This window comes from Pelophylax lessonae (genome assembly GCF_965119305.1).
Source record: "Pelophylax lessonae genome assembly, chromosome: 1".
Lineage (NCBI taxonomy): Eukaryota > Metazoa > Chordata > Amphibia > Anura > Ranidae > Pelophylax > Pelophylax lessonae.
The window spans coordinates 784,650,831-784,676,677 of NC_138768.1; the positions used below are offsets into that span (position 1 = coordinate 784,650,831).

Below are 25,847 nucleotides of genomic sequence, written 5' to 3' on the forward strand. Positions count from 1 at the left end.
TACTAAGACTCCCAGATCTTTCTCCATTTTTGATACCCCCCAGAGGTTCCCACCTTAGCGTGTATTTTGCTTTTACGTTATTAGTCCCTAAGTGCAATACCTTGCACTTATCCACATTAAACCTCATTTGCCATGTAGTTGCCCATTCTGTTATTTTGTTCAGGTCATTCTGCACGATTTCTGCCAAATGTCGGCATACTTTTCTTACACCTTCGTGGGAAGCCCTTCTGCTCCTAGGGATTTCCCAGTTGGAGAAAGAGCGGCAGCCAATTCATCACAGGTTAGAGCAGCATTTAGCATAAGTTTGTCTGTCTGGGAAAGTTTTGATACCTTACTTTTGGTAAAAGCATGAAAATCTTCCTGTGTTAATGAATCTTTAGAAGAATGCAAATCGGTGTAAAAGGCACGTAATGTTTTAAGTCTTTCAGAATGAGGGTAAACAGTGCTCCTTGCGCCAGTGGTGAAAGCTGGAAAGAAGGATGAGCCTCTGCGATTTTGATAACATAGCTAGTGTATGCCCAGTATGCCCTTAAAGAATTTTTGTTGCAGGAACAGAATTTCTATAAAATAAATCTACATATGGAACAAAAAAGGGGTTATCTGCAGCATTTTCACAGTCGAGGACATAAATCTAGTCTTTTAGAGGGAGCTAAGGGTAAGGAACCTCGTCGCGGACATGGCCCCATCCTTCTCGGCTCACAGGAATTTTTTTCGTCCCTCAGGGTCGTCTGACCAGGGTTCAAAGCCTTTCAAGGCCTCTTCGGGAGGATCCAAGCGAACTTGGTCTGGCAAGACCAAAGTGGGTTTCTCCAGACCCGCAGAGAAGGCTTATTCTGCATAAAGGTCTGACCTCACCCGTGCCTGGAGTGGGGGGGCATCTTCGCTGGTTTCCAGACCTGTGGACCTCCTTGGTGCAAGACAAGTGGGTCCACGAAGTGTTACGGTCCGGCTACAAGATAGAGTTTCGTTCTTACCCTCCGGAGAGGTTCTTTCCTTCCAATGTGGGTCTGTCCCTGGAAAGATTGCAAGCCCTCTTTGGGGCGGTGCAAGACCTGTTACATCAAGGGGTAATTGTTCCAGGATGTTTTCAGGGGTTTTATTAAAACCTGTTCACAGTCCCGAAGAAAGGCAAGGTGCGTCCATTTCTGGATCTCAAGGCCCTAAACTGCTTTGTGTGGGTACAGAAGTTCAGAATGGAGTCTGTTGGCACGGTGGTGGCATCCTTGCATCTGCAGGATTTCCTTGCCTTTATTGACATCAAGGACGCTTACTTACATTCCAATATGTGTCTTTCACCGACGTTTCCTCCGCTTTGCCGTGGGAAAGGAGCTTTATCAGTTTGTGGAATTACCCTTTGGTCTCGCCTCTGCTCCTCGGGTCTTCACAAAGGTGTTGGCTCCGGTGCTGGCGTTGTTAATCAGCGAGGAATCGCAGTGCCGTGCTACCTGGACACATTTTTTGTGCAAGCTTCTACTGCTCTGATGGATGACGTGGACATCACTATACAGACTCTGAGGGAGTTTGGCTGGCTTATGAATTTTGAGAAGTCTGCTCAGGTTAATTCCACGATACTAGATTATCTGGGTCTGACTCTTTCCTCTGGACAAACTCCAGAATTTGCATGCTGCGATTCATCTCCTGCTGCCCAACAGGTGGTCGTCCCTCCTGACTTGCAAAAGGGTGCTTGGCCTGATGGATTTTACCTTTGAGGCGGTCCCATTTGCACAGTTCCATACAAGGGTGACCAGTATGAGAGTGAGAGCGATAACGCCAAATATAACACACCTGCTCCCCATTCACACCTGAGACCTTGTAACACTAAAGAGTCACATGACACCGGAGAGAGAAAATTGCTAGTTGGGCCCAAATTGGACATTTTCACTTTTGTTGCCAGCAGTTTAGACATTAATGGCTGTGTGCTGAGTTATTTTGAGGGGACAGCAAATGTACACTGTTATACAAGCTGTACACTCATTACTTTACATTGTAGCAAAGTGTAATTTCTTCTGTGTTGCCACATGAAAAGATATAATAAATTTACAAAAATGTGAGGGGTGTACTCAATTTTGTGAGATACTGCATTTCTTCTTATTGCCTGGAATATGAAGCCTGATTCAATGCTTTGATCTTTTGCTAACTGTTTTCTTGGTGAAATGTACTGATCTGTAGCTAGTTTAAAAATTACAACTTATAGACCGATTTTATCTTTTTTTTTTTTCTTTTTTTCAGATCACCTCTGGGTGTTGTTTCCTGATGTGTGTATGGTAATTGCATCAGAGATTGCCGTGGACGTCGTGAAACATGCCTTTATAACCAAGTTTAATGACATCACTGCAGATGTACGTATTGAACACATTCTCTTCCTTCACAAGTTTTAAAAAAGAAGAGCTGCCAATGCCAACTTTTTAAGGTGCAGCCTGTGGGGCTGGCCTCCCCATGCTTGTTTTATTATTTGATGGTTTATTAAAGGATAAGTTCACCTTTGGGAACATGTTACATGTTCCATCCCTTTTTAGAGTGGAACAAGTAACTTGTTCCCAGTGCTGCAGCTGCTGCCCCCACCTTGTGGCAGCAGTTTAGGGAGAAGTTCCCAGTACTAGCTGCCCCTATTTGAAAACAGCCCCGCACGGCTGCGTCATTCAGACACACAGCTCAATCCTTAGTGGCGGTTGGCTTGTAGTTCTCAATAGACTACCATGCTGCTGTGGAGCACTGTGGTAGTTCATTGAGTCTTCCTATCAGGGAGTATCATCCTACCTGTACGGGTAAGCCAATACACTGACAGTGTGCAAGAGGCCTGCATGGCATCAGCAATGTGCTTTACCTGCCTAAAAAAGTGCATTTATTTTTTTCTAAAAAGTTTACTCTTCCTTTAAATGGACCAACACAAGTACAGTATGTGTATATCGGGCATCCCCATGCTTTACTGACTACATACTCATCTCAGGCCATTGACATGATTTACCAAGCAGAATGAGGAGTTTGCAGTCATTCACGTTCTATAGGAAGGAAGTTTTTCACATTTTTTAACCTGACTGATTCCCTTTAAATTCGGTTTTATTTGAAAATGCTAGTTGCTTGGCTCTAATGTAGATTGATTTACTATATAGATAAGTTCTTTTGTGTTTTCCTTGTTCAGGAAAGGTATTCTAACCTGCTTAACGCAAGCGGGAATTTACTTTGCAAAGGTCTCCTAGGTTCCAGTTCCTAAGATCCCGGTTCCAGTTTTGATACTCATTGACGGCCCCGGTCTAATTCTCGACAGTCCTGGTCATCCACTTGCCATGACCTTTTGCCTGTTTGACCATGAGCTGTCTGCTTGCTGTCAGTTGTTGCCACTCCAAGTGTAACCGAGGGCCACAACCTGGGAGCTCTACGCAGCAAGGCCATCATCCCTATGTAGGGTGCTCTGTTAAACACTGGGTGTTCCTTAAACCCTGTGGGCAGTGTTCTTTTAGGGCAGGTATCCTCAAACTACGGCCCTCCAGCTGTTGCGGAACTACAGATCACCTGAGGCACTGTAAAACTCGGACATTCAGAGACATGACTAGGCATAATGGGAATTGTAGTTCCTGAATGACTGGAGGGCCATAGTTTGAAGACCCCTGTTTTAGGACCTACATTTGCCTGGAGACACATTCAACTGCCTCCTTGACACAGTGGTATTAGCCCAGCCAAATTCTCCCCCTAGGGAACACCTCTCCCCTGTATGTTATGTGTTATGGTGAGGTGGAGATGGTCTGGAATTCCATTTTATTGTTCCCTAAGGTCTTAAAATCAGTCATTAATATAGCATAATACATTTATTACTTTCATAGGTGTTAGAATGTTGCACATTAGGGTCTATTAATATTTTACACAACAGAGTCACTGAACATTCACCCAGGAGTCGCCAAGAAAAAATGAAGAGCACACATCCGCCCTAGTGTAATAACGTTTATAAAACCAAAAAGATAAAAACTCTCAGCTTTTGGAGTCACATTTTGGAGCATAAAAGACAGTGTGTAAATCAGTGGAATCCCCTCTCCTGAACCATCACTGTAAGGTATACTAAGACATTCAACCACTAAAGAATCCGATGACCGCTTGCAAGCTGCCATGATACAGCTCCAGCGTGCCCGGTCTACTGCACATGTGCCTGGTCCAGCCGGCGCCGTGCATCGATGTTACAGGTCGCAAAAATGGGATAGGCAGAATCCAGACATCAGCACATAAGAATTGCTATAACAATGCGTTTCGGAGGGGATTCCACTGATTTACACGCTGTTTTTCATTTTCCTAAATGTGAGTGCAATAGCTGAGAGTATTTATCGTTTTGGTTTAATAAAACGTATTACTCTAGGGCGGATGTGCGCTCTCCTCCTTTTTTCTTATTTATCCAGTGGATCATCATGAGAGCTGCAGCGCCATAGTAATTGAAGATCTGAGTACACAAGATTACCAGCCCAGCCTTAGGGCCTCTGGGTCAGTGCAATTACTGGGGTTTTTTGTGTTGGAACCAGGAGTCACAAATTTTACAGTTAAATCCAATTAATTTGTAATTCCTAGGTAAAAGCTGTGTGAATCGCGTGGGAAAAAAAACAGTTTACAGTGCCTTTAAAAAGTATTCACGTCCCTTAGATTTTCCATCATGTTACAACCAAAAAAATGATTGTATTTTATTGGGTTTTATGTGATAGACCAACACAAAGTGGCACATAATTGTGAAGTTGAAGGAAGATGATAAATGGTTTTCAACATTTTTTACATATAAATATGTGAAAAGTGTGGCGTGCATTTGTATTCAGCCCCCCTGAGCCAATACTTTGTAGAATCACCTTTCGCTGCAATTACAGCTGCAAGTCTTTTTGGGGATGTCTCTACCAGCTTCGCACATCTAGAGAGTGTTTGCCCATTCTTTGCAAAATAGCTTAAGCTCTGTCAGATTGGATGTAGAGCATCTGTGAACAGCAATTTTCAAGTCTTGCCACAGATTCTCAATTGGATTTAGGTCTGGACTTTGACTGGGCCATTCTAACACATGAATATGCTTTGATATAAACCATTCAATTGTAGCTCTGGTTGTATGTTTAGGGTCATTGTCCTGCTGGAAGGTGAACCTCCGCCCCAGTCTCAAGTCTTCTGCAGACTCTAACAGGTTTTCTTTTAAGATTGCCCTTTATTTGGCTCCATCCATCTTACCATCAAATCTGACCAGCTTCCCTGTCCCTGCTGAAGAAAAGCATCCACCATAACATGATGCTGCCACCATGTTTCCCGTTGGGGATGGTGTGCTCAAGGGTGATGTGCAGTGTTAGTTTTCCGCCACACATAGCATTTTGCTTTGAGACCAAAAAGTTAAATTTTGGTCTCATCTGACCAGAGCACCTTCTTCCACATGTTTGCTGTGTCCTCCACATGGCCCCAAATGGCTTCCTTCTCACCACTCTTCCACAAAGGCCAGATTTGTGGAGTGCACGACTAATTGTCCTGTGGACAGATTCTCCCACCTGAGCTGTGGATCTCTGCAGCTCCTCCAGAGTTACCATTGGGCCACTCTTGGCTGCTTCTCTTAATAATGCTCTCATTGCCTGGCCTGTCAATTTAGGTGGACGGCCATGTCTTGGTAGGTTTGCAGTTGCGCCATACTCTTTCCATTTTCGGAGGATGGATTCGGAGTGCTCTGTGATGATCAAAGCTTGGGATATTTTTTTTTTTTTTTTTTTTTTTTTTTTAATAACCTAGCCCTGCTTTAAACTTATCCACAACTTTTTTCTTGACCTGTCTGGTGTGTTCCTTAGCCTTCATGATGCTGTTTGTACACAAAGGTTCTCTAACCTCTGAAGGCTTCACAGAACAGCTGTATTTATACTGAGGTTAAATTACACACCAGTGGATTCTATTTACTAATTAGGTGACTTCTGAAGGCAATTCGTTACACTAGATTTTAGCTAGGGGTATCAGAGTAAAGGGGGCTGAATACAAATGCACACCACACTTTTCAGATATTTTATTTTATTTTTTAAATTTGAAAACCATTTATCATTTTCCTACCACTTCACAATTATGTGCCACTTTGTGTTGGCGTATCACTTAAAATCCTAATAAATACATTTCTGTTTTTGGTTTAAACATAACAAAATGGTATGAATACTTTTTCAAGGCACTGTCTAAATCAACCCCTAGAAGTTTTGAAGATTTTCAGACTTTGACACTGAAAGATGAGCTGTATCAACGGCATTAAGCACTTATTTATTTTATTGTAGTTTCAGCTTATTCTAGCTTTACCCATCTCCTCCTTCACTTATTAGTAAAGGTCGGAAGATTTGTTAGAATTATTGGAAAGCACTGAATGAATATGAACATTGACCTGCTTTTTAGAAGTCAACTTCTATTCAGACGGATGCTGAGCAAGCCAGTTCCCACTGGTGACTTGGTGTTCTGTGATGTCCTAGATAAGTGAAGGTCTGCCTCACAATACAGATGTTCTCTACAGAAAATTAATACAGTACCCAAGATACACAATAAACATACACTATATTGTCAAAGGTATTGGGACGCCTATGAACTTTAATGGCATCCCAGTCTTAGTCTGTAGGGTTCAATATTGAGTTGGCCCACCCTTTGCAGCTATAACAGCTTCAACTCTTCTGGGAAGGCTGTCCACAAGGTTTAGGAGTGTGTTTATGGGAATGCTTGACCATTCTTCCAGGAGTGCATTTGTGAGGTCAGGCATTGATGTTGGACGAGAATACCAGGCACACACAGTCTCCGCTCTAATTCATCCCAAAGGTGTTCTATCAGGTCGAAGTCAGCACTCTGTGCAGGCCAGTGAAGTTCCTCAACCCCAAACTCACTCATCCATGTCTTGTCATCCATGTCTTATGGATTTTGCTTTGTGCACTGGTTTAAATTATTTGTTGGAGGGGGGATTATGATGTGGGGTTGTTTTTCAGGGGTTGGGCTTGGCCCCTTAGTTCCAGCGAAGGGAACTCTTAAGACATCAGCAAACTAAGACATTTTGACAATTTCATGCTCCCAACTTTTTGGAAACAGTTTAGGGATGTCCCCTTCCTGTTCCAACATGACTGCACACCAGTGCACAAAGCAAGGTCCATAAAGACATGGATGAGCGATTTTGGGGTGGGGGTACTTGACTGGCCAGTACAGAGTCCTGACCTCAATCCGATATAACACCTTTGGGGTGAATTACAATGGAGAGTGCGAGTCAGGCCTGCTCTCCAACATCAGTGCCTGACCTCACAAATGCGATTCTGGAAGAATGGTCAAACATTCCCATAGTCATACTCCTAAACCTTGTGGAAAGCTGTCCCAGAAGAGTTAAAGTTGTTATTGCTGCAAAGGGTGGACCAGCTTAATATTGAATCCTACAGACTAAGGCATTTAAAGGCGGACGCCAATACTTTTGACAATATAGTGTATATAACTGGAATAATGCTTGCATACAAAGCCCCACTGTAAATGAATCAGAAATCATAATTATTGTCTTTAAGTAGCCCCCAAAACATTGTTTGGCACTAAATAAGCAGGAATTTTGTTGTTTTGTGGATTTTCGATCAATTGTCGCTGTTGTTCCTTTTTTGGATGGAGTGGGGAAGAGTTAGATTTCCAGATAGAATAGAGTCAGATAAAAATTCCCCAAAAAATATATAGTTTACATAAACTTTAATATGTATGCTGACAGACAATTGTAAAAGTTACTCTTAGTTTTGTTATAGGGCAGTACTACAGTTTATTGAAACAAAAAACTGGAGCAAAAAATGGCAACATTTTATTGAATTCCCATAATACATTACTTAGCACAGCTTTTAGCCTGTCATATTCGTCTTAGTCTCTGATAAAGAGGTTTTACATTTCCCAGAATGGATCCAAACCCTCCCCCACCCCCAACCAGCTTCCTATGCATTAGATAACCCCATTGGTCTGGTAACTATGGCAGTCATTTGAAAATGGCAATGTCAGCTGTTCAAAAGATTGGAAATAATAGAAGCTGACTTCTAATTGGTCATATGGGGGGGATAGGAAAGCACTTTTTTTTTTTTTTTTTGCTCTATATTTTTTGGGTAAAAAGCTTAAACATAGCTGCCATCTACAACAAATATACACAGCTAGCTGGCAAGAGGTGCTGGGCTATATAACTTTGAGGCTGCAGTTTGTCCCATTCACATCTGTACGATTTGTCTTATGACACTGCATGACAAGAAGAATCCCGTTACTTGTCTAGGGCCCGTTAACACCTGTGAAACACTCATCAATGCAACTTGGCAAAAAGGCTAGGTGCTACTTTTTGTGCGACACCGTGCATTTTTGGCCCTATAGACTATAGCAGGAGTGCATGAAAGGTGTGAAAGTGCCAAGTGTAAACTTAGCCTTGAATAATGGATGGTTTTATTGATGTGTTTAACATTTAAGTGGCAGAAGTGTTGATGTGGCAGATTTTAAGCATTGTACTGTAGATTTTGGAGCGATCTGAAGCCTTCTAGATCAAATCTTTTATTTGTGTAGCCTACAGGCCTGAAAATGGTCCTTTTTAATGACAATGCCGTGTGTTTTTCCTGAAGGTATACAGTGAATACAGAGCCAGTCTTGCCTTTGAACTTGTGAGCAGCCGCCAGAAAAACGTAAGTGCTGGAAATGTCGGTTAATGCAAAATGTATTAACTTGTTACTCTATCATTGGTAATAAACCTCTTTTTATAACGGGCACATAATCATTGTTCTAAACAGTTATATTCCAGTCCAAATCTAGTCATACACGGAACATCAGCCCGTTCGATAAGCCTCCTTTCACTTTAGTCCTTATCAGATTAATTTCCCACCTACAGCCTGTGAGATGAAGGGTGCTCCATGATTTCTATATTCTATCCTTTACCAACAGAGTTTGGGTGTATAGAGGGAATACTTCTGTATTCTATCATAAGCGTTCATGCTCAATTTACACAGATTATGCTCTGTAGGTATTTTAAAAACCTTTGAATTGTTTGTTGATTTTTCGACCTATATTGTTGGCTGGACTTGAACGCTGGGTAAAGGTAAATACAGATTTAAAGAATGTATGCCTGCTGTCTAAGCATTACAATTTTAGTGTGTAGGCACCTTTTGCATTCTGAAAAATGGCCCCAAACTGACCACTCTCAGAGAAATTAAGAGCGCCAAGCTTCAAGGGGTAAGAAAGGCACAATTGTCCTCAGGGATGTTGCAGCTGGATTTACAGGTAGCATTTAGGTGTAAATCCTGCTGCTAGCATCCAAGCACATAGCTAGGGTCCACAACAGAGCTAAGGCGAGGTAATGGTAAGTTAAATAAACCTTTGTGTCCTTTGAATTGGGTTTATAGTATATCTGTCTAAGGTTCAACAGAAGACAACTGTAGGCTAAAGTTAGCTTAGGTTAATAGTGATAGCTGAAACCTTGTTTTGACTCTCAAATATATAGAATATAAATAAGGACTCTTTTGGATCAGCCATTCTAAACCAGGGTTCCTCAAGAGGGTTGAGCAGACTCTAATTCAGCCCTGATGAGCGATCTGACGATCACTGTCCACTCCCTGCAGAAGTTCTGGTGGAACATCAATTTCAAGAAGTCCGCCCTGATACTTTCCTTGAGACTAGATTATCTGGGCCTGACTCTGGATTCAGCTTTGGTGAGGGTCTTTCTTCCCCCGGACAAGCTGCAGAAGTTGCAGGGGGCAATCAGGTTGTTGTTGGCAAACAATCTGTCCTCTCTGCGAACTTGCATGCGGGCTTTGGGTCTGATGGTATCAACCTTCGAGGCAGTTCCATTTGCTCAGTTCCATTCCAGACCTTTGCAAAGAAAGATTCTTGTCAAATGGAGCAAGGATCCAAAGTCCTTGGATACTTTGTTTCAGTTGAGACACAACACACACACGCAACACTGCTCTTTTATGGTGGCTTCATTCTCCGTCACTATGCCAGGGCAAGTGCCTTCCTCCCGTTGTTTTGGACGGTGGTAACCATGGACGCTAGCCTGTCGGGCTGGAGCGGGGGTACTGGGGAAGCTCTGTGCCCAGGGAACCTGGACAGTAGAAGAGTCCAAACTGCCGATAAAGGTTTTTGAGCTCCGAGCAGTAAACCTTTGTATAAGGCACTGGACGACTCTTCTGCAAGATTATCCGGTTCGGATTCAATCAGGCAATGCCACGGTTGTGGCTTACATCAATCACCAGGGGGGCACCAAGAGTGTCTTGGCAGCCAGGGAGGTGGCCGAGATTTTGGCCTGGGTGGAACAGTTTGTTCCAGCCCTCTTTGCTGTGCACAGCCCAGGTGTGGAAAACTGGCAAGCGGATTACCTGAGTCGTCAGGTGTTGGATCAAGGGGAGTGGTCCCTACACCCCTAGTTGTTTCATCTCCTGTGTGTCCGGTGAGGGACACCTGAGGTCGATCTGTTTGCTTCTCGTCTCACCAAGAAGGTGCAGAGGTTCGTAGCCAGGTCTCTAGATCCTCTGGCCAACGCCACAGATGCACTGGTGGCTCCTTGGTGTCGATATCAGCTGATTTATCCCTTTCCTCCACTGAAACTCCTGCCGAGGCTTCTACGCAGGGTAGAGGTAGAAGGGATCCCAGTCATTCTGATGGCTCCAGACTTGCCTCACCGGTCTTGGTACGCAGACCTAGTAAGGTTGGTCGCCGATGCTCCTTGGAGACTTCCTCTCAGGGAAGATCTGCTGTCTCAAGGTCCGATCTTCCATCCTGCTTTACAGTCGCTGTCTGTAACGGCATGGCTGTTGAAAGCCAGGTGTTGAGGGAAAGAGGTCTTTCTGACTCTGTGATTCCTACGCTATTGAAGGCTAGGAAGTAGACTCCCAGGAAGGTATATCATCATACGTGGAAATCGTACATTTCATGTTGTGAATCGCTAAAGGTGCATCCTCGCTTGTTTTCAGCTGCTAGGGTTATGGCCTTTCTGCAGAAAGGGGTTGAACAGCGGTTGGCTTTGAGCACTATAAAAGGCCAAGTGTCGGCTTTAGCTATATATTTTCAACGCCCGTTAGCTACACATTCCTTGATTCGTACCTTCATTCAGGGAGTGCGCCATATGGCTCCTCCGAGGCGGTCCCCGCTACCTCCGTGGGATCTAAATCTGGTATTATCTGTTCTTCAAAAGCCTCCTTTTGAGAACATTTGGGGGATTCCTCTGCTTTCATTGTCTCAGAAGGTTGCCTTTTTGGTGGCTACCACTTCTGCCCGCAGAGTATCTGAATTGGCGGCATTGTCTTGCCGCTTGCCTTATTTGGTGGTCCACAGAGATAAAGTGGTACTGAGACCAAATCGGTCTTTTCTTCCTAAGGTGGTTTCTGATTTTCATTTGAATGAAGACATTGTGCTGCCTTCACTCTGTCCCAAGCCCAAGCATCCCAAGGAAATTGCGTTGCATTCTTTGGATGTGGTTTGGGCGATCAGGGTTTACCTGGGGCCACTGAGTCTTTTAGACAATCGGGTGCTCTTTTTGTCCTTACTGTGGGACCTCGTAAAGGATTGGCTGCGTCTGCTGCGACCATTTCCAGATGGATCAGGCACACGGTTGTTCAGGCCTATTCGCTGAAGGGTCATGTTCCTCCTTTCCCAGTGAAGGCGCATTCTACTAGACTGCTGAGTGCCTCTTGGGCTTTTGCCATCAGGCGTCAGTGATGCAAGTTTGCAAGGCGGCAACTTGGTCGGCTGTGCATACGTTCACAACATTTTGCAAAGTTGATGTGTTGGGATCTTCGGATGCCTCCTTTGGCCGCAAGGTTTTGCAGGCTGCTGCTTAAATCTTTTTTGTCCTCTTTTGAGGGTGTATGTTTTTTTTTTTGGGTGAGCTCCAGTTTCTGGTTGAGCTCCATATTACCTGGTTGGCTACGTTTTAGCCTTTTGGGGAGTTACGTTCTTCTTTGCGTTGTCTTCCCACCCCTCATGAAAATACTGCTTTGGGACATCCCAATGGTCTAAAGAAGATATGGAGCTGCCTCTGTCGATGAACAATAGCGAAAACTGGATTTTTGTACTTACCGTCAAATCCTTTTCTCTGAAGTTTGACAGATGCGGCACCCGCCCCTCTGCTTCTGGGTGAATGGGTTATTTTAGTCTTCTAAACACTGCTTGCAACAAAACTAGAGGTTGTAGCAGAGTGTTTGGGGTTATGCCTCCAGGGACAGCCCTCATAGGCGTGGTAAAGCTTTTTCCTGCCTAGTGTCCTATTCCTGATTGGAGGAGCATAACCCAATGGTCTAAAGAAGATATGGATCTGCGTCTGTTGAACTTCAGGGAAAAGTATTTTGCAGTAAGTACAAAAATCCAGTTGAAGTATAACTAAAGGCAAAGCTTTTTTTTTTTTTTTTTTGGAGATGGCGTAGAACACCTATTAGGTTTTGAAAGCTGTGCCCACACTGCTAGGGAGATTCATCCTATTTGTCCTGTTTTACCATTATCATTGAAAGTGAAGGTAAAACAAAATCCCACATTTTGGGTTGTCTCCAGAAAAGTAATAGTGGGGAGCTTTTCCAATGGGTACACTAGTTCTGGTGACCCAAGGGACTCCTTAAATTTGCGAGGATTTCCTCTCACTCCGCTTCGCTTTTAAATCTATATTCCTTGTACATATTTCTCCATTATTTTCACAGGAGATACTTGAATTTTTATTGGCTAAAAAAAAGTTGGAGTGAGTTTGATGTAAACGAGAAATCAGGCAAAGTTTATACATTTTACGTATTTAAGCTTAAACAGAGTGAGAAATTTATCATCATTCATATGCATTTCCACTTTGTGTCACTTGAAAAAAATGAATATATAGACTTCACAAGGTTACACCGCTCAGACGTACTCCTCTTTATTTTGTTCCAGGCTTACACTGACTATAGCGATTCTGTCTCCAGGCGTATGGGCTTTATTCCTCTCCCTCTTGCAGTGCTTGTAAGTATTAATGTGTAAGACTGGTGTGTTGTACAGAGACCAGACAGCAAATCATTAGCATGCATATAAATTAAATTTAACATGCCACAAGCAAAAGAAAACATGAGATGTAACCGGTCTGAAACAAGAAAATGGGAGTACAATCACTCAGGCAGATTTGTGTAAGGTTTCATTGGGTAGTACTCTAGAGTTTTGTCACCGCCTGTGGCAATTCACACACTTATAAGTAGACCCGGCATTCATTTGTGTCTAAATTGCCTGTACATTTAATTACTTTAGACACGTAATTAGCTTCTGCTATAATTAGAACCTAAACATATATAAATATTAAATTAGGCCTTGGACTACATTCATTATGATGCAAGCACACTCTGTTTGTAGGTGGGGGGGTTCCTCAAGCTTATTCAAAAAGACATTGATAGCATAGCCTTTAATCCTATTTTAGCTTACCAAGGTCAGTGAAAGATGATTTCTAATGGTCTGCTCTGGATTGCTGCACTCTGCTTATTGCGTTTTGCCTTTTTAAAGAAAAAAAAGTATGGAGAGTGACAATTTTGAATTACTTTTGATGTCTTCCTTTTATGTGTTTCTTAAACACCCAAAAAACAAATTGAACCCCGACATCTGTTTTTTTTTTTTTTTTTTAACAGTCATTCTGTACATAATTGTTCCTTAATTATCTCTGACATGCAATTACCTATTGACTACTTTATATAAAGTCAGCATAGCAGCTGCACTGAACCATACGTATCTGCCCCCCGTCCAAAGGAGCCCACGGTCTAATATTACTACAACGGACATATAGGTCAGATTCCAGTATATCTTCCAGTACGTTCCTAAGCTGCCAGAGAAATCATGGTACCCAGAAACATCCACACAAACACAGGAAGAGCATACAGTCTGGATTTTGGGAACCTAGGTGCTATAAGGCAGAAGTGCTAATATGTAGCCACACTGCAGTTTTGATAACTTTTATTGCCGATTGAGTTTTATTTTTAGTGCACTAAATCTTATTATCAGTTTTCTTTTCTCTTTCCAGTTAATCAGAGTGGTTACCAGCTCAGTTAAGGTACAAGGTGCCCTGGCATATGCCTGTGTTGTGCTCTTTTACTTTGGGTAAGCATATCATCATACTTTGCTTGTAGACATAGTTGTTTGAAGGGTATAATGCACTGTCTCTAACTGCCTGAGCCTCATAATGTTTTTTTTTATAAGCTATGCTTAGCTAAACCATGGTTCCACTGAGATTTCTGCTGTTGACGACCAAATAGCAAAAGGTCCAGTCATATGTCAACAGGTTTGTGGACAGGATTGGCGTTTAAGAATATGGCGTTCGGGGCTTGCATTTTTAGGGAATGCATTGCATGACTGGGAACTTTTTGAAGTAAAGTTGTTGTGCCATGCAGTCTGCACAGCAAGTTCTAGTAAGTATGACCTATTAGAAACACTCAGCACTGGGAAGGGTGGCCAGCTAAAGATGCACTGATAGTAAAATTTAAGGGAAAAAAGCTGTCAGTTGTCAATTCCCTTTAACATAGCACCTAGGCCACATCATGTGAGCAAACATGGAGGTTCTCTATCAGTTCTTTAGTACTTCATGCAAAGTTTCTGAAAGATTGCATATTGTGCATGCATCACAGAAAATGTCTGTGGGTTTTCATTAAACTTTAGATAAAAATAGTTTTATACAATGAATGCTTCATGGCTGGCATTGTTGATTTACTAATCCTTGGCTCTGAATAAGCATGAATACATATTTTATATCTACTATGCGTATGCTTGTTTCAAGCCATTGACGCAATAGCTAGTGTAGTCAATGCAGTAAAGCCCAATTGGCTTAAAGGGCTTCTCCCATTCTGAATGCTACAGAATGTGTACAGGGTGAAAGGAGATTAGAACGAAAACAGATCGTGCTACCATATTTAAAATTACGTTCATCCAAGGGGCAGCTCCACTGGAGTTTGTAGTGGAGGCTTTTTATTTCACTTTGGACAACCCCACCATAACGGTAATGGTGCCACGCCATAGAAGGCATGATCTTACACTGTTGACTATTGAAAAGCATCATGAAGACTAAGGAACTGTCAAAATAAAGTCCTGGATAAAGGTCTGGAAAAGCACCAATAAGCGTTGTGTAATAAAAATTCCAAATTTTGATTATTCTCGTATGGGAAAGCCCATGAGATAACCATGCCTACAGAAGACTTTCAACAAAACCTTAGTGACCTGATAAGGAGAGGATATTAAACCAGAAAACTAACCAAAAAGCCAGTGCTAACTTGAGCTAAAACAGCTGGGGAGCCATATGGCTGAAATGGGAAAATCATCCATGGGACCCCTATCTGAATATACCTGAAATTTGTAGAAGGATAACAGAAGCCATTTTTGGTGAAAACCTATATGAATTCATTGTTGAGCTTGTTGGAAGGCAAGTGGGGGTTTTCGGAGACCAAAATCAAATCTTTCAATATTTGTAACACACCATCCAAGGCAACTCTTTGCTTTGAAAACACAACAAACCTACTATGAAGAATGGTGGGTGGCATGCTTTTTCATGGTGTAGGCATGATTTTCATTATCTGAAACTAAAAAAATAGTCACAACTGAGGTGCCATCCTGAAGAAAAACTGAATTTTTGTAAAATCTTACCTGTAAAATTCCTTTCTCTGAGTCCTCCGACAGTCGCTGCCTCTTCATATTCGTCACAATGGGGTAATTGACTTCCGCTTCATAGGAGTAGCTAGGCAACAGAATATGTTAATATTAAAGCTTTTAACGTATCCCACCCCCAGGTGGTGGTCCCCTCAGGCAATTACCTCCCTGCTTCCTGAATTCCTCTCCAGTTTCAGTAGAATAGCAGTAGAGTATACCAAAAAAAACCCAAAAGAGGGGCGGGGGCGGCGACTGTCGGAGGACTCAGAGAAAGGAATTTTACAGGTAAGATTTTACAAAAATTCCGTTTTCTCTTACGTCCTCCGACAGTCGCCGCCTCTTCATATTCGTCACAATGGGGACGTCCCAAAGCAGTGTAAACATGAGGGGTGGGAAACGTAACCGTGCCTAAGGCAACGCAGCCTCCCATCAGAGAAAGGAACCTTGCCAAAGGAAGGAAACCAGCTGGGCAGCATGAAAAAACTTGCTCAACAGGAGCAACAACCCAGGAAAAAAAGCAAACAACCTAGGGATAAAAAACATATCCCAAACAAACAGGGGTCAAAAGAAACGAGGGACCCTAAGGAACTGCCGCACTAAGCACCTTGCGGCCAAAGGAAGCATCTGCCGATGCCTGAACAACCACTTTGTAGAACTTTGAGAAGGTGTGAACGGACGACCAAGTCGCCACCTTACACACCTGGGCCACAGAAGCCCAATGATGACAGGCCCAAGACGTACTCAGAGACCTGGTAGAATGCGTCTTCACAGGCACGGGGGGAACTGTCCCCGTCAGAGCATAGGCCTGTTTAATGGCCTGTCTGAGCCAATTGGCGATGGCGGAAGCCGACGCCGCCATCCCCTGCCGAGGACCTTCCGGCAGAACAAACAAGGCATCCGTCTTGCGAAAAGATCCAGTCGACTTTAGGTAAACCCGAATCGCCCGAACAACATCCAAGAAGTGCAAATCCACCTCCTTCGGATGTTTAGGCCTCGTACAGAGCGAAGGCAAGACAATGTCCTCAATGAGGCGGAATTCCAAAATCCTCTTCGGAAGGAAGGGTTAGGTCGCAAGACCACCTTATCCAAGTGAACGACCAAATACGGAGACCTGCAGGACAGAGCAGCCAGCTCCGACACCCTGCGAGCCGAAGTGATCGCCACCAAAAAGGCAACCTTTTTGGACAACAAAGACAACGAGATCTCCCTGAACTTTTCAAATGGGGCATGTTGTAATACGCACAGAAACAAGGTTCAAGTCCCAAGGAGGCAGAGGCTCCCTCCTAGAAAGAACCAGGTGTCGCACCCCTTGAACAAAAGTGCTAACCAAGTAGTTAGACGCCACAGGACCCTGAAAAAGCACGGCCAGCTTAGAAATCTGACCCTTGATCGTAGCCAGCGCCAAACGCTGGTCAGCACCCGATTGAAGGAAGGCCAACACCCAAGACATTGAGTATGCGCGAGGGGAACACCCCCTGGACTCACACCAGGCAAAATAGGCCTTCCAAGTACGGCAATAGACCTTCCCCGAGGAAGACTTCCTCGCATTGATCAAAGTGTGAATGACCTCAGGGGAGAGACCCCTATTCTCCAGGACCTCGGTTGCAACGGCCAGGCCGTCAAAGCCAGCGACTGTAGAGCAGGATGGAATATTGGTCCTTGAGACAGAAGATCCTCTCGAAGAGGTAGATGCCATGGAGCGTCGATGACCAGATTTACGAGGTCCGCGTACCAGGACCGGCGAGGCCAGTCCGGCGCCACAAGAATCACCGTGTGCGGTTAAGAGTTCAACCTGCTAAGGAACCTGGCCAGCAGTTGAATCGGTGGAAATGCATACATCAGTCGGTACTGATGCCACGGAGCTACCAACGCGTCTGACGCGTCTGCCCAAGGATCGCGCGTTCTTGTCACGAACCTTCTTACCTTGTTGTTCAGACGAGACGCGAACAGGTCCACAACCGGAAGACCTCACTTCGCGCACAACATCTGGAATACATCCGGGTGAAGGGACCACTCTCCCTGGTCCAGAGACTGACGACTCAGAAAATCCGCCTGCCAGTTCTCCACCCCCGGAATGTGAACCGCCGTAATCGCCGGGACGTGCGTCTCGGCCCAAGACAGGATGTCGGCTACTTCCCGAGCCGCTCGGGCACTCCTGGTGCCCCCTTGGTGGTTGTTGTAAGCCACCGCTGTGGCATTGTCTGTCTGCACCCGAACCGGACGTCCCTGCAGCCTGTCCGTCCAACGACGCAGGCAGAGATTTATCGCCCGCAATTCCAGAATGGTGATCGGGAGGGAGGACTCTCCCTCCGACCAAGTCCCCTGGGCGGACAGAACACCCAGAACACCACCCCAGCCCGACAGGCTGGCATCCGTAGTGACGACCGTCCATAAGAGAGGACGAAAGGACTTGCCTCCCGACACCGTCGAGGACTGGAGCCACCACAGAAGACCCCTTCTGGCGCGAAGACCCAATGAAATCTGGAGATCCAGAGACTGTGGTCGCGGTCCCACCTGGTCAGGATCTCCGCGTGGAGGCCCCGCGTGTGAAACTGGGTGAAAGGAATCGCCTCGAAGGCCGAGACCATCAATCCAAACATCGCATGCACGTCCGGAGTGACGAGCACGGAGCGTCCCTGAGGGACCCGACTGCTTCCTGAAGAGTCCTGGTTTTGTCGTCCGGTAGGAAGACCCTCGCCCGGACCGAGTCCAGAATCATTCCCAGGTAGGGAAGACGAACCAACGGACACAGTGTTGATTTTGAAAAATTTATCGTCCAACCGAACTCTTGCAGAGTTCGCATCGTGACAGACAGGTCCTTCGCCAGACCCTGGCTGGTCGTAGACCGAACCAGAATGCCGTCCAGATATCCTAGGACAGAGATGCCTTGGGCTCTCAACAAGGCCAACACCGGTGCAAGCACCTTGGTGAACACCCGTGGAGCCGAAGTGAGACCAAAGGGTAGCGCCACGAATTGGTAATGATCCTCCGCAATGGCGAATCGAAGGTACCTCTGGTGACCTTCGAAAATTGGAATATGAAGGTACGCATCCTTCAAGTCGATGGAGTCCATGTATTCCCCCGGAACCAGGGCAGCCACCACTGACTGCAGGGATTCCATGCGGAACTTGCGAACCCGCACAAAGCGGTTCAGAGCCTTTAAGTCCAGAATAGCAAACGTCCCCCCACCCCAGAACTGGGTGAGGGCGCCCCTTCAGGCCGCATTGTTCCGGGCAGTGGAGACAGACTGACCGGGCTTTTGCTCACCCGTCCCCGGCTTCTAGTGGGAGCCTTGACCTTTGAAAGGCTTGCCCTTATAGTGTGACCGAAAGGCACGAAAAGACCCCTGAGAGGGCCGAAAGGAAGCATGCTTCTTACCCTGGGGAACCTTAACCTTGTGGGTTTGTGGCAAGAGCGTGCTCTTACCACCCGAGATCCCTTTTAATCAGGGCATCCAAGGGTTCGCCAAAAAAGGCGAGATCCCGTAAACGGTAGATTAGCCAAGGTTTTGCGCGAAGATTGGTCCACAGACCAACATTTCAGCCAAATCAAGCGGCGTGACAACACCGCCACGCTGTGCACCCGTGCAGCCAACGGGACTAAATCCAAGTCCGCATCGCACAAATACATGACACCCTGGTGGATTTGAGCCACCATAGCCAGTGTCTCCTGTGACGCGGAGTCAGCTACCAGGACGCGCCGAAGCACCTGCGTCCAATCCGCGACAGCCTGAGCTGCCATAAGCGAGGCAAAAATAGCCTTTAGCATGGAGCTGGTAACCGAATAAGTAAGACGAGCAAGTGACTCCAGCCTCCTAACCGTGGCATCCCGGAACACCCGGGTATCCTCAGCCGGAATCGCAGTGGACTCATCCAAAACCGCCACTGCGTGATCCACTGGAGGCGGCACACACCAACGCTCTTCTTAATATTGCACCATTGTTCTCTAACAGCGCGCTGAAAATCCTCAGTGCAAGGAAAAACCTGCGAAGATGTGCGTCTTCGCTGCGTCCCACAAGAGGCCAAAGCAGTAGGAGCACAAGGCTCATCCTGTAAACGCAGTGTTTGTTTGATAGGAGCAACCAGGCTATCCATGAGTGCAAGCTCTTCAGACGAGCCAGGGGGAGAATTATCAACCCCTTCAATCTCAGCCTCCACCTCGGACACCAACAGGTCCAGGGACGAACGGGACCCCGATAAGGAAACCCCCGCTATAGCAGCCCCATCACCATCACCCTCTGAATCGAGGAATTGAGACCCTGGGCCTTTTTGTGGATTGAGCAGCCACAAGCATGTGCACCTGAGCAGCAAGGTTAGCCACAACAGTAGCCAAATCATTCCCTTCGTGGGAGGCAGCAGCAGTCCCCTGGCCCCCCACCAAAGTGAGAGGAAATTTGCTTTCCTGAGAATCCATGCCCCCAACAAAAAAGTGTGTTAACGAAAAAAGGGAGTACTGCCCCTTTAACAGCGCGGCGAGCGCAGCCCACCGCAACACAAGCACACACTGACCCCCACAGGGATAATACAGAAACTTAGGCAAGGAAGACGGGGAGAAAGAAATTAAACCTGGAGAGACCACTTAGCTGCTGCACCGATCGCTGTAGCTCAGGAAAGGAAGAGATGCAATTGCAGATCGCTCCTATAAGCCTATTGAGGCTCCACAAAAATGGCCACCGGTGAGGGACAAAAAGTAAAGACAGAGCATGCAGCGCTGACATGTGGCCCGAGCGATCGCCGCCAAAATGGCGGCGTTTGGCGCCAAAAGACCCCGCTCCTGTCTCATAAAGACGGCCAAGCACTGTAGTTATAATAAAAAATGGCGGGCCGCCGCATGCATGCACCAAAACATGTAATAACAGCATGCTTCATACATCACAGTCTGCCACATAAAAAAGGCGGGCCGCCGCATGTATGCACGAACATGTAATAAAAACATGCCCCCATACATATACAGCCTGTCACACATATCTTCATACCAGTAACACTGAGCAGTGTACAGCAGCCCCCCTCCTTGCAGCCCACAGCAGCATTAGGTCAGACAGGGAGCCCAGCAGTATGAACAGGCATGCAGGTTACACAGTCCCAGACTGACACACACCACATAGACAGGTCCCCACAGAAAAGTACACTTACCTCCATGCATGGCGTGGGGAACCCGCACAGGCGAACAAGCCACTGCACATGTGACAGGGAGAGTCGCATCCAGGACGCAGAAAAAACTGGGGTTGAGAAACCGCACAGCGTCCAGTGAGGTAGCCACCTCACCATAGCATCCCTGCAGCGAACAGGGATGGGTCGTTCATTGTGCCAGGAGCATTACCTGACTGAACGCTCGAAGGCAGGCTGGGAAGCCACTGACCCAGTCGGGGGATCAGCCCGAGACCCAGCCCGCATGATCCTCTTCATCAGAAGACTAACTAAAGCTGACAAAAAGAAACAGCTAAGTAAAGAGAGAGAAAAAAAAACTCAAATAAAAACCAAAAAAGGAAAGAAAGGCTGAGACAGAATGTCCCAGCACAGAAACCTCCAGCCACTCCTGACAAGCTAGACAATGAAACTGGAGAGGAATTCAGGAAGCAGGGAGGTAATTGCCTGAGGGGACCACCCCCTGGGGGTGGGATATGTTAAAAGCTTTAATATTAACATATTCTGTTGCCTAGCTACTCCTATGAAGCGGAAGTCAATTACCCCATTGTGACGAATATGAAGAGGCGGCGACTGTCGGAGGACGTTAGAGAAAACTTGTTTCATCCTACGTTCACATCTGAGCAGTGCATATTCCTGGTTCAAGCAGTTTTTTCAGGTGCATTACAGGCATTTTTGCATGTGTATCAAGCTTCAGGAGTGGGGTGGAGAGCAGTTCCTTAGGAAGTGAAGTATTCTTTAGGCATAAAATCGAGTGTATCACATGTGTACAGGCATTCCCATTGAATTTTATGGGATCAAAAACACCTGAAAACACTCAATAAAAAGCTGTGTGGCTCTGTGCCAAAGTATGAACAGACACAATTAGAATGGGATTTTTCTTAATGGGGAGTAGGGAAAGGAGCAGTAAACACTCCAGTATTTTGCAGGAGGCTTAAAACTGGGTAAGGGTTACCCTCCAGCAGGGCAGAGACATACAGCCAAAGTTAGAACTACCCTTTAACATTCTCACTAAGAAAAAGCAGTTTTTGGCTTTTTGAAACTGACTTCACGGTTTCATTAGTATTGTGCTCTACAAGGTGATCAAGATGTCACCAAAAAAAAAGTAAATCAGGAAAAAGTTACATAAAAATGAAAACCTTTTGAAGAACTAAGTCAGATTTTCTCCTCTGTATGGTGGTACAACAGCATTGCAGTTCTGACATTTCCATCTTGAATCAACAGCAGTTGCACCACCGCTGCTTTTTCACAGTGAAATTGCAAATGTCTGTCCACAATTGTCATAATGCACATCACATTGTGACCGCAAGGGTGGTGGGGTGTACTGTTTGTTTTGAGGTGACGTCTGTGGTGGAGAGGATGATGATGGTCTGGCAACTTTGGATGCTGGATTGTTGACTTGCTTCAGACTGTGAGTGACTGGTGGAAGCTTTCAGGCATGCTGGTCTCTTGTTGAGTATGCCACAATCCTAGTGTATCACAAATTCCTCCCTGGTCTACAAGTCAAGGATGTAACCAAACAGTAGAAAGTAAAGTTGTATTGACTTGGCTGGGCCCTTGTACATGTGTACAAACATGTCAGATTGAAGCCTCCCATATGTTGATTGAAGACAGAGATGTGGGATATTAACAATAGTCAATTTTGTAGTTATCCATATCTTCACCATTGGGTCCCGTTACCCTATCCCTCTATGCGCCACCTTTTCTTCCCTTTTTTAGTGTTCTGAATGGAGCCGGTGCTAGTGGGAAGCACAGCTGCGGAGGGAGCAGAACCGCTTAAGCCAATGCTTCCTGTATAGTGCCGGCTCCTTTAGGTGGGTTTACCTGCTGGTTATCTGCAATGAGCCGTCTACTTCTTTTATTACCTGCGGGTTTGGTGCGCTTTTTCAAGGTGCACCAACATTCCTGAATACAGAAGTTTTGGTGCGCTTTCAGGATATAATAGAAGTCTAAGGCAAAGTGCAGTTAACATACAGATATTATGTGCGGGTAAACCGCAGCGCATCGGTGTGAAAGCAGCCTTAGGCCCCTTTTACACGATAGGCCTAATTGGGTCCGCATGTCCTGTTTTTCAGGTGGACAAAATCAAACCTTTCATTTACCTCCTATGGAGCAGCAGATGTAAGCGGACTTTTGTCCGTTTACACCTGACTATCTCCAATCCGACTGACTAAAAAAAAAAAGAAACAGAAGGGGATCCACCCCTATCCATCTCTGTTGAGCGGATCGGAGGGCTTATAGAGTAGAGCAAGCTGTGTTTTGTCTCCGCTCTGTATATGCCGATTGGACACAGACTTATCAGCACGCTCCACTCATTGTGTCTCCTAAGTGGCCCTCTCACTTCAAAAGGTTGTGCACCTCTAGTTTAGACCCCTGTTATTTCAACAAAGCTACCCAACAGGCCTGCTAAAAAAAGAATTAAGCTACAGGTGAGTCTAATTATTCAATAAACAGGTGCCCAGCAGACATTTTTTTATAAAAGGGCGTTACCTAACAAAGAAAACCCCTTTCCCATTTCATGCTGTCACCACATGGAAGCGAAATGTCACAAGGCCTGAGAAATAATTTCTTTACAGAAGAAAGGTGAAGACTACAAGAAGATCAGCAAAACCTTACTTATCAGTCAGAATACTCTAGCAAAAGTTATGCAAAAATGTAACAAAGATGGAACTTCAACCATCTCTCAGAGACGTCCAGGCCATCCACGGAAGTTAACATCTCGACAGGAGAGTCTTCTGAAGAGAAGGGTTGAAGAAAATCGCCATGCAAGTTCACTGCAGTTCGCTAAAGAAGTAGAAAGCCAAACTGGGGTTATTTGTACCCCATGACACAATTCGGCGTACACTGCAGAGGAATGGCATGTATGGGTGTTGTCCATGAAGAAAGCCTTTCCTAAAGCCCATGCACAAAAAAGCCTGCCTAGAATTTGCCAGGGCCCATTCTGAAAAAGAAGACTACTACTGGGACTCTGTACTCTGGAGTGATGAGACCAAAATAAATGTTTTTGGAACTGATGGCTTCAAAACTGTATGGTGTCGCAAAGGTGAGGAGTACAAAGAAAACTGCATGGTGCCTGCAGTGAAACATGGTGGTTGCAGTGTCCTCCTGGGGGGGCTGCATGAGTGCTGATGGTGCCGGAGAGCATTTTATTGACGGTATCATGAATTCACAGATGTACTGCTCTATATTCAAAGAGAAGATGCTACCATCACTCTGTGCCCTTGGTCGTCATGCACTTTTCCAACATGACAATGATCCAAAACACACATCTAAGGCCACTGTTTCATTTCTGAAGAAGAACAGGGTGAAAGTGATTTAGTGGCCAAGTATTTCTCCTGATCTGAACCCAATTGAACACCTATGGGGAATTCTGAAGAGACAAGTTGAGCATCACTCTTCATCCAGCATCCAGGCTCTAGAAGAAGTTGTTCTTGAATTGAAAAAGATAGATGTTGCAATATGTCGCCAATTTGTTCATTTCATACCTAGAAGACCTGGTGCTGTCCTTGCATATGGAGGTCATACAAAATAGTAGATGTAGTTATTTTTGTTGTGGGGTGTATTCAGTTGCGCATCAACTAAGTTGAGTAAAACTGAAGATTTTGTTATCCAAGTTATTTTCTTAATCTTACTTTCATGTAATGAGCTAAATAAATGCTCGATAAGAGCCGGTTCACATATAGGCGATGACCGACATCGCGGCCCACTGCTCTGCAAATCACATGCAAATTCAGCCATACAGTTTGACTGAATTTGCATCGCATTCGGACACAACTCGCACAGGACCATTTTTTGGATCCGCACCAGAATCGGATCGCATAGGCGTTCACACCTATGCGATCCGATTCATGTCCTAACTGACAGTTTGCACTGTGATATGCAAACTGATCTGGGGGTGTCGTTACCTTGGATTGACACCCCCAGAGATTCGCATATGGTAGTGTGAACTGCCTGCGAGTTAAATGCAATGCGGGAACCAGCAGGGGGGTTCCCGCATTGCATGTGTGAACCGGGACTTAAACTTGGTTTTGTCAATTTTGGAAATTGTTCTTGAGTTCATTGAGATATTGAATAAAATCTTACTTTTCAAAAGGAATGTACTCCTTTATGTTGAGCACTGTATATTGTATCTATCACTCGCCTTGCAAAGAGAGAGAAATAAACAACTGTGTGGAAAAAAAAAAAGCTGAACCCTGGTGATTTTTGATCTCTTATGTTATCTTGTTCAGGTAGATCACATCTCAAAGGTTGCCTAGCCCTTCTTTATTGTGAAGAAGTAATGTTTCCATATCTGTTTTTTTTTTTAAGAAAGCAGCATTAAAAGACAAGTACAGCAAAGCTCGTTTGGCTGTACATCTCCTATGGATCACAGGAGTGCAATTAGTTTTGCACCCCTGTGACCTGTTTTTAGCAGAGAGCGGGCTGAAGTCTGCTCTTTGCTGACGCCAGAGTCGATCCAGGCTCCGCGTCATCATGATCACGAAGTTGGGATCCGTCTGGACTGACACCTGTCTCAGCCTCTCAGCAGGCCACTGAAAGCCTAAGCTGGCCACTCCCGCCCCCTCCACAGCTCAGCGCTCCAGTGAGCGAGGAGGGGGCAGAGCAGAGAGCAGTGACTTGACAGTCACCAGCTCTCTGCTCACAGAACTGTCAGTACCGAGTGATCAGCATTGTTCGATCGCTCAGTTCTCCATGTAGAGGTGCCGGGGTACAGATGCAGCATCGAACTGGTGCTGCATCCAACTAGGTAAGTATAAATTTAAAAATACCTATACCTCTCTTTTAAATGGTATTATTGACAGAAATCTATTTTGCTCATGATGAGTTTAGTTCTGTGTATTTTATAGTGAACCAGGAAATGACAGCTGTCCCCATGAGGAGACAGAGGAAGTTAAGTGACGGGGAACATGGTGTACATGCCAATATTTTCAATGGCATCTAAAACGCAGTGCAAGGTCTTGCCGCAATTTATCGCACGGCAATCCTGCACCAAATTTTAGGTGCCATTGAAAATGATGACACCTGAACCTGCGTTTTGCGATTGTAGTGTATTTTGTGATCACAGGCATAATCACAGGGATTCTGCCGCAATCCCAAAACGCCCAGGTGTGAACGGAGTCCTATCTTTTCTGAAGTGTTGCTGTT

At 45.2% G+C, this 25,847-nt stretch overlaps 1 protein-coding gene across 1 annotated transcript in view; it reads left to right on the forward strand.

The window, feature by feature from the left end:
• The window catches only part of TAPT1 (transmembrane anterior posterior transformation 1), a 152,137-nt gene that overhangs the window by 122,051 nt on the left and 4,239 nt on the right, over positions 1–25,847 (forward strand). Inside the window, exons 9-12 of the mRNA XM_082243088.1 lie at positions 2,230–2,339; positions 8,562–8,621; positions 12,838–12,906; positions 13,946–14,022. Of these exons, the coding sequence (XP_082099214.1) occupies positions 2,230–2,339; positions 8,562–8,621; positions 12,838–12,906; positions 13,946–14,022 (316 nt within the window). The remainder of the gene's footprint in view (positions 1–2,229; positions 2,340–8,561; positions 8,622–12,837; positions 12,907–13,945; positions 14,023–25,847) is intronic.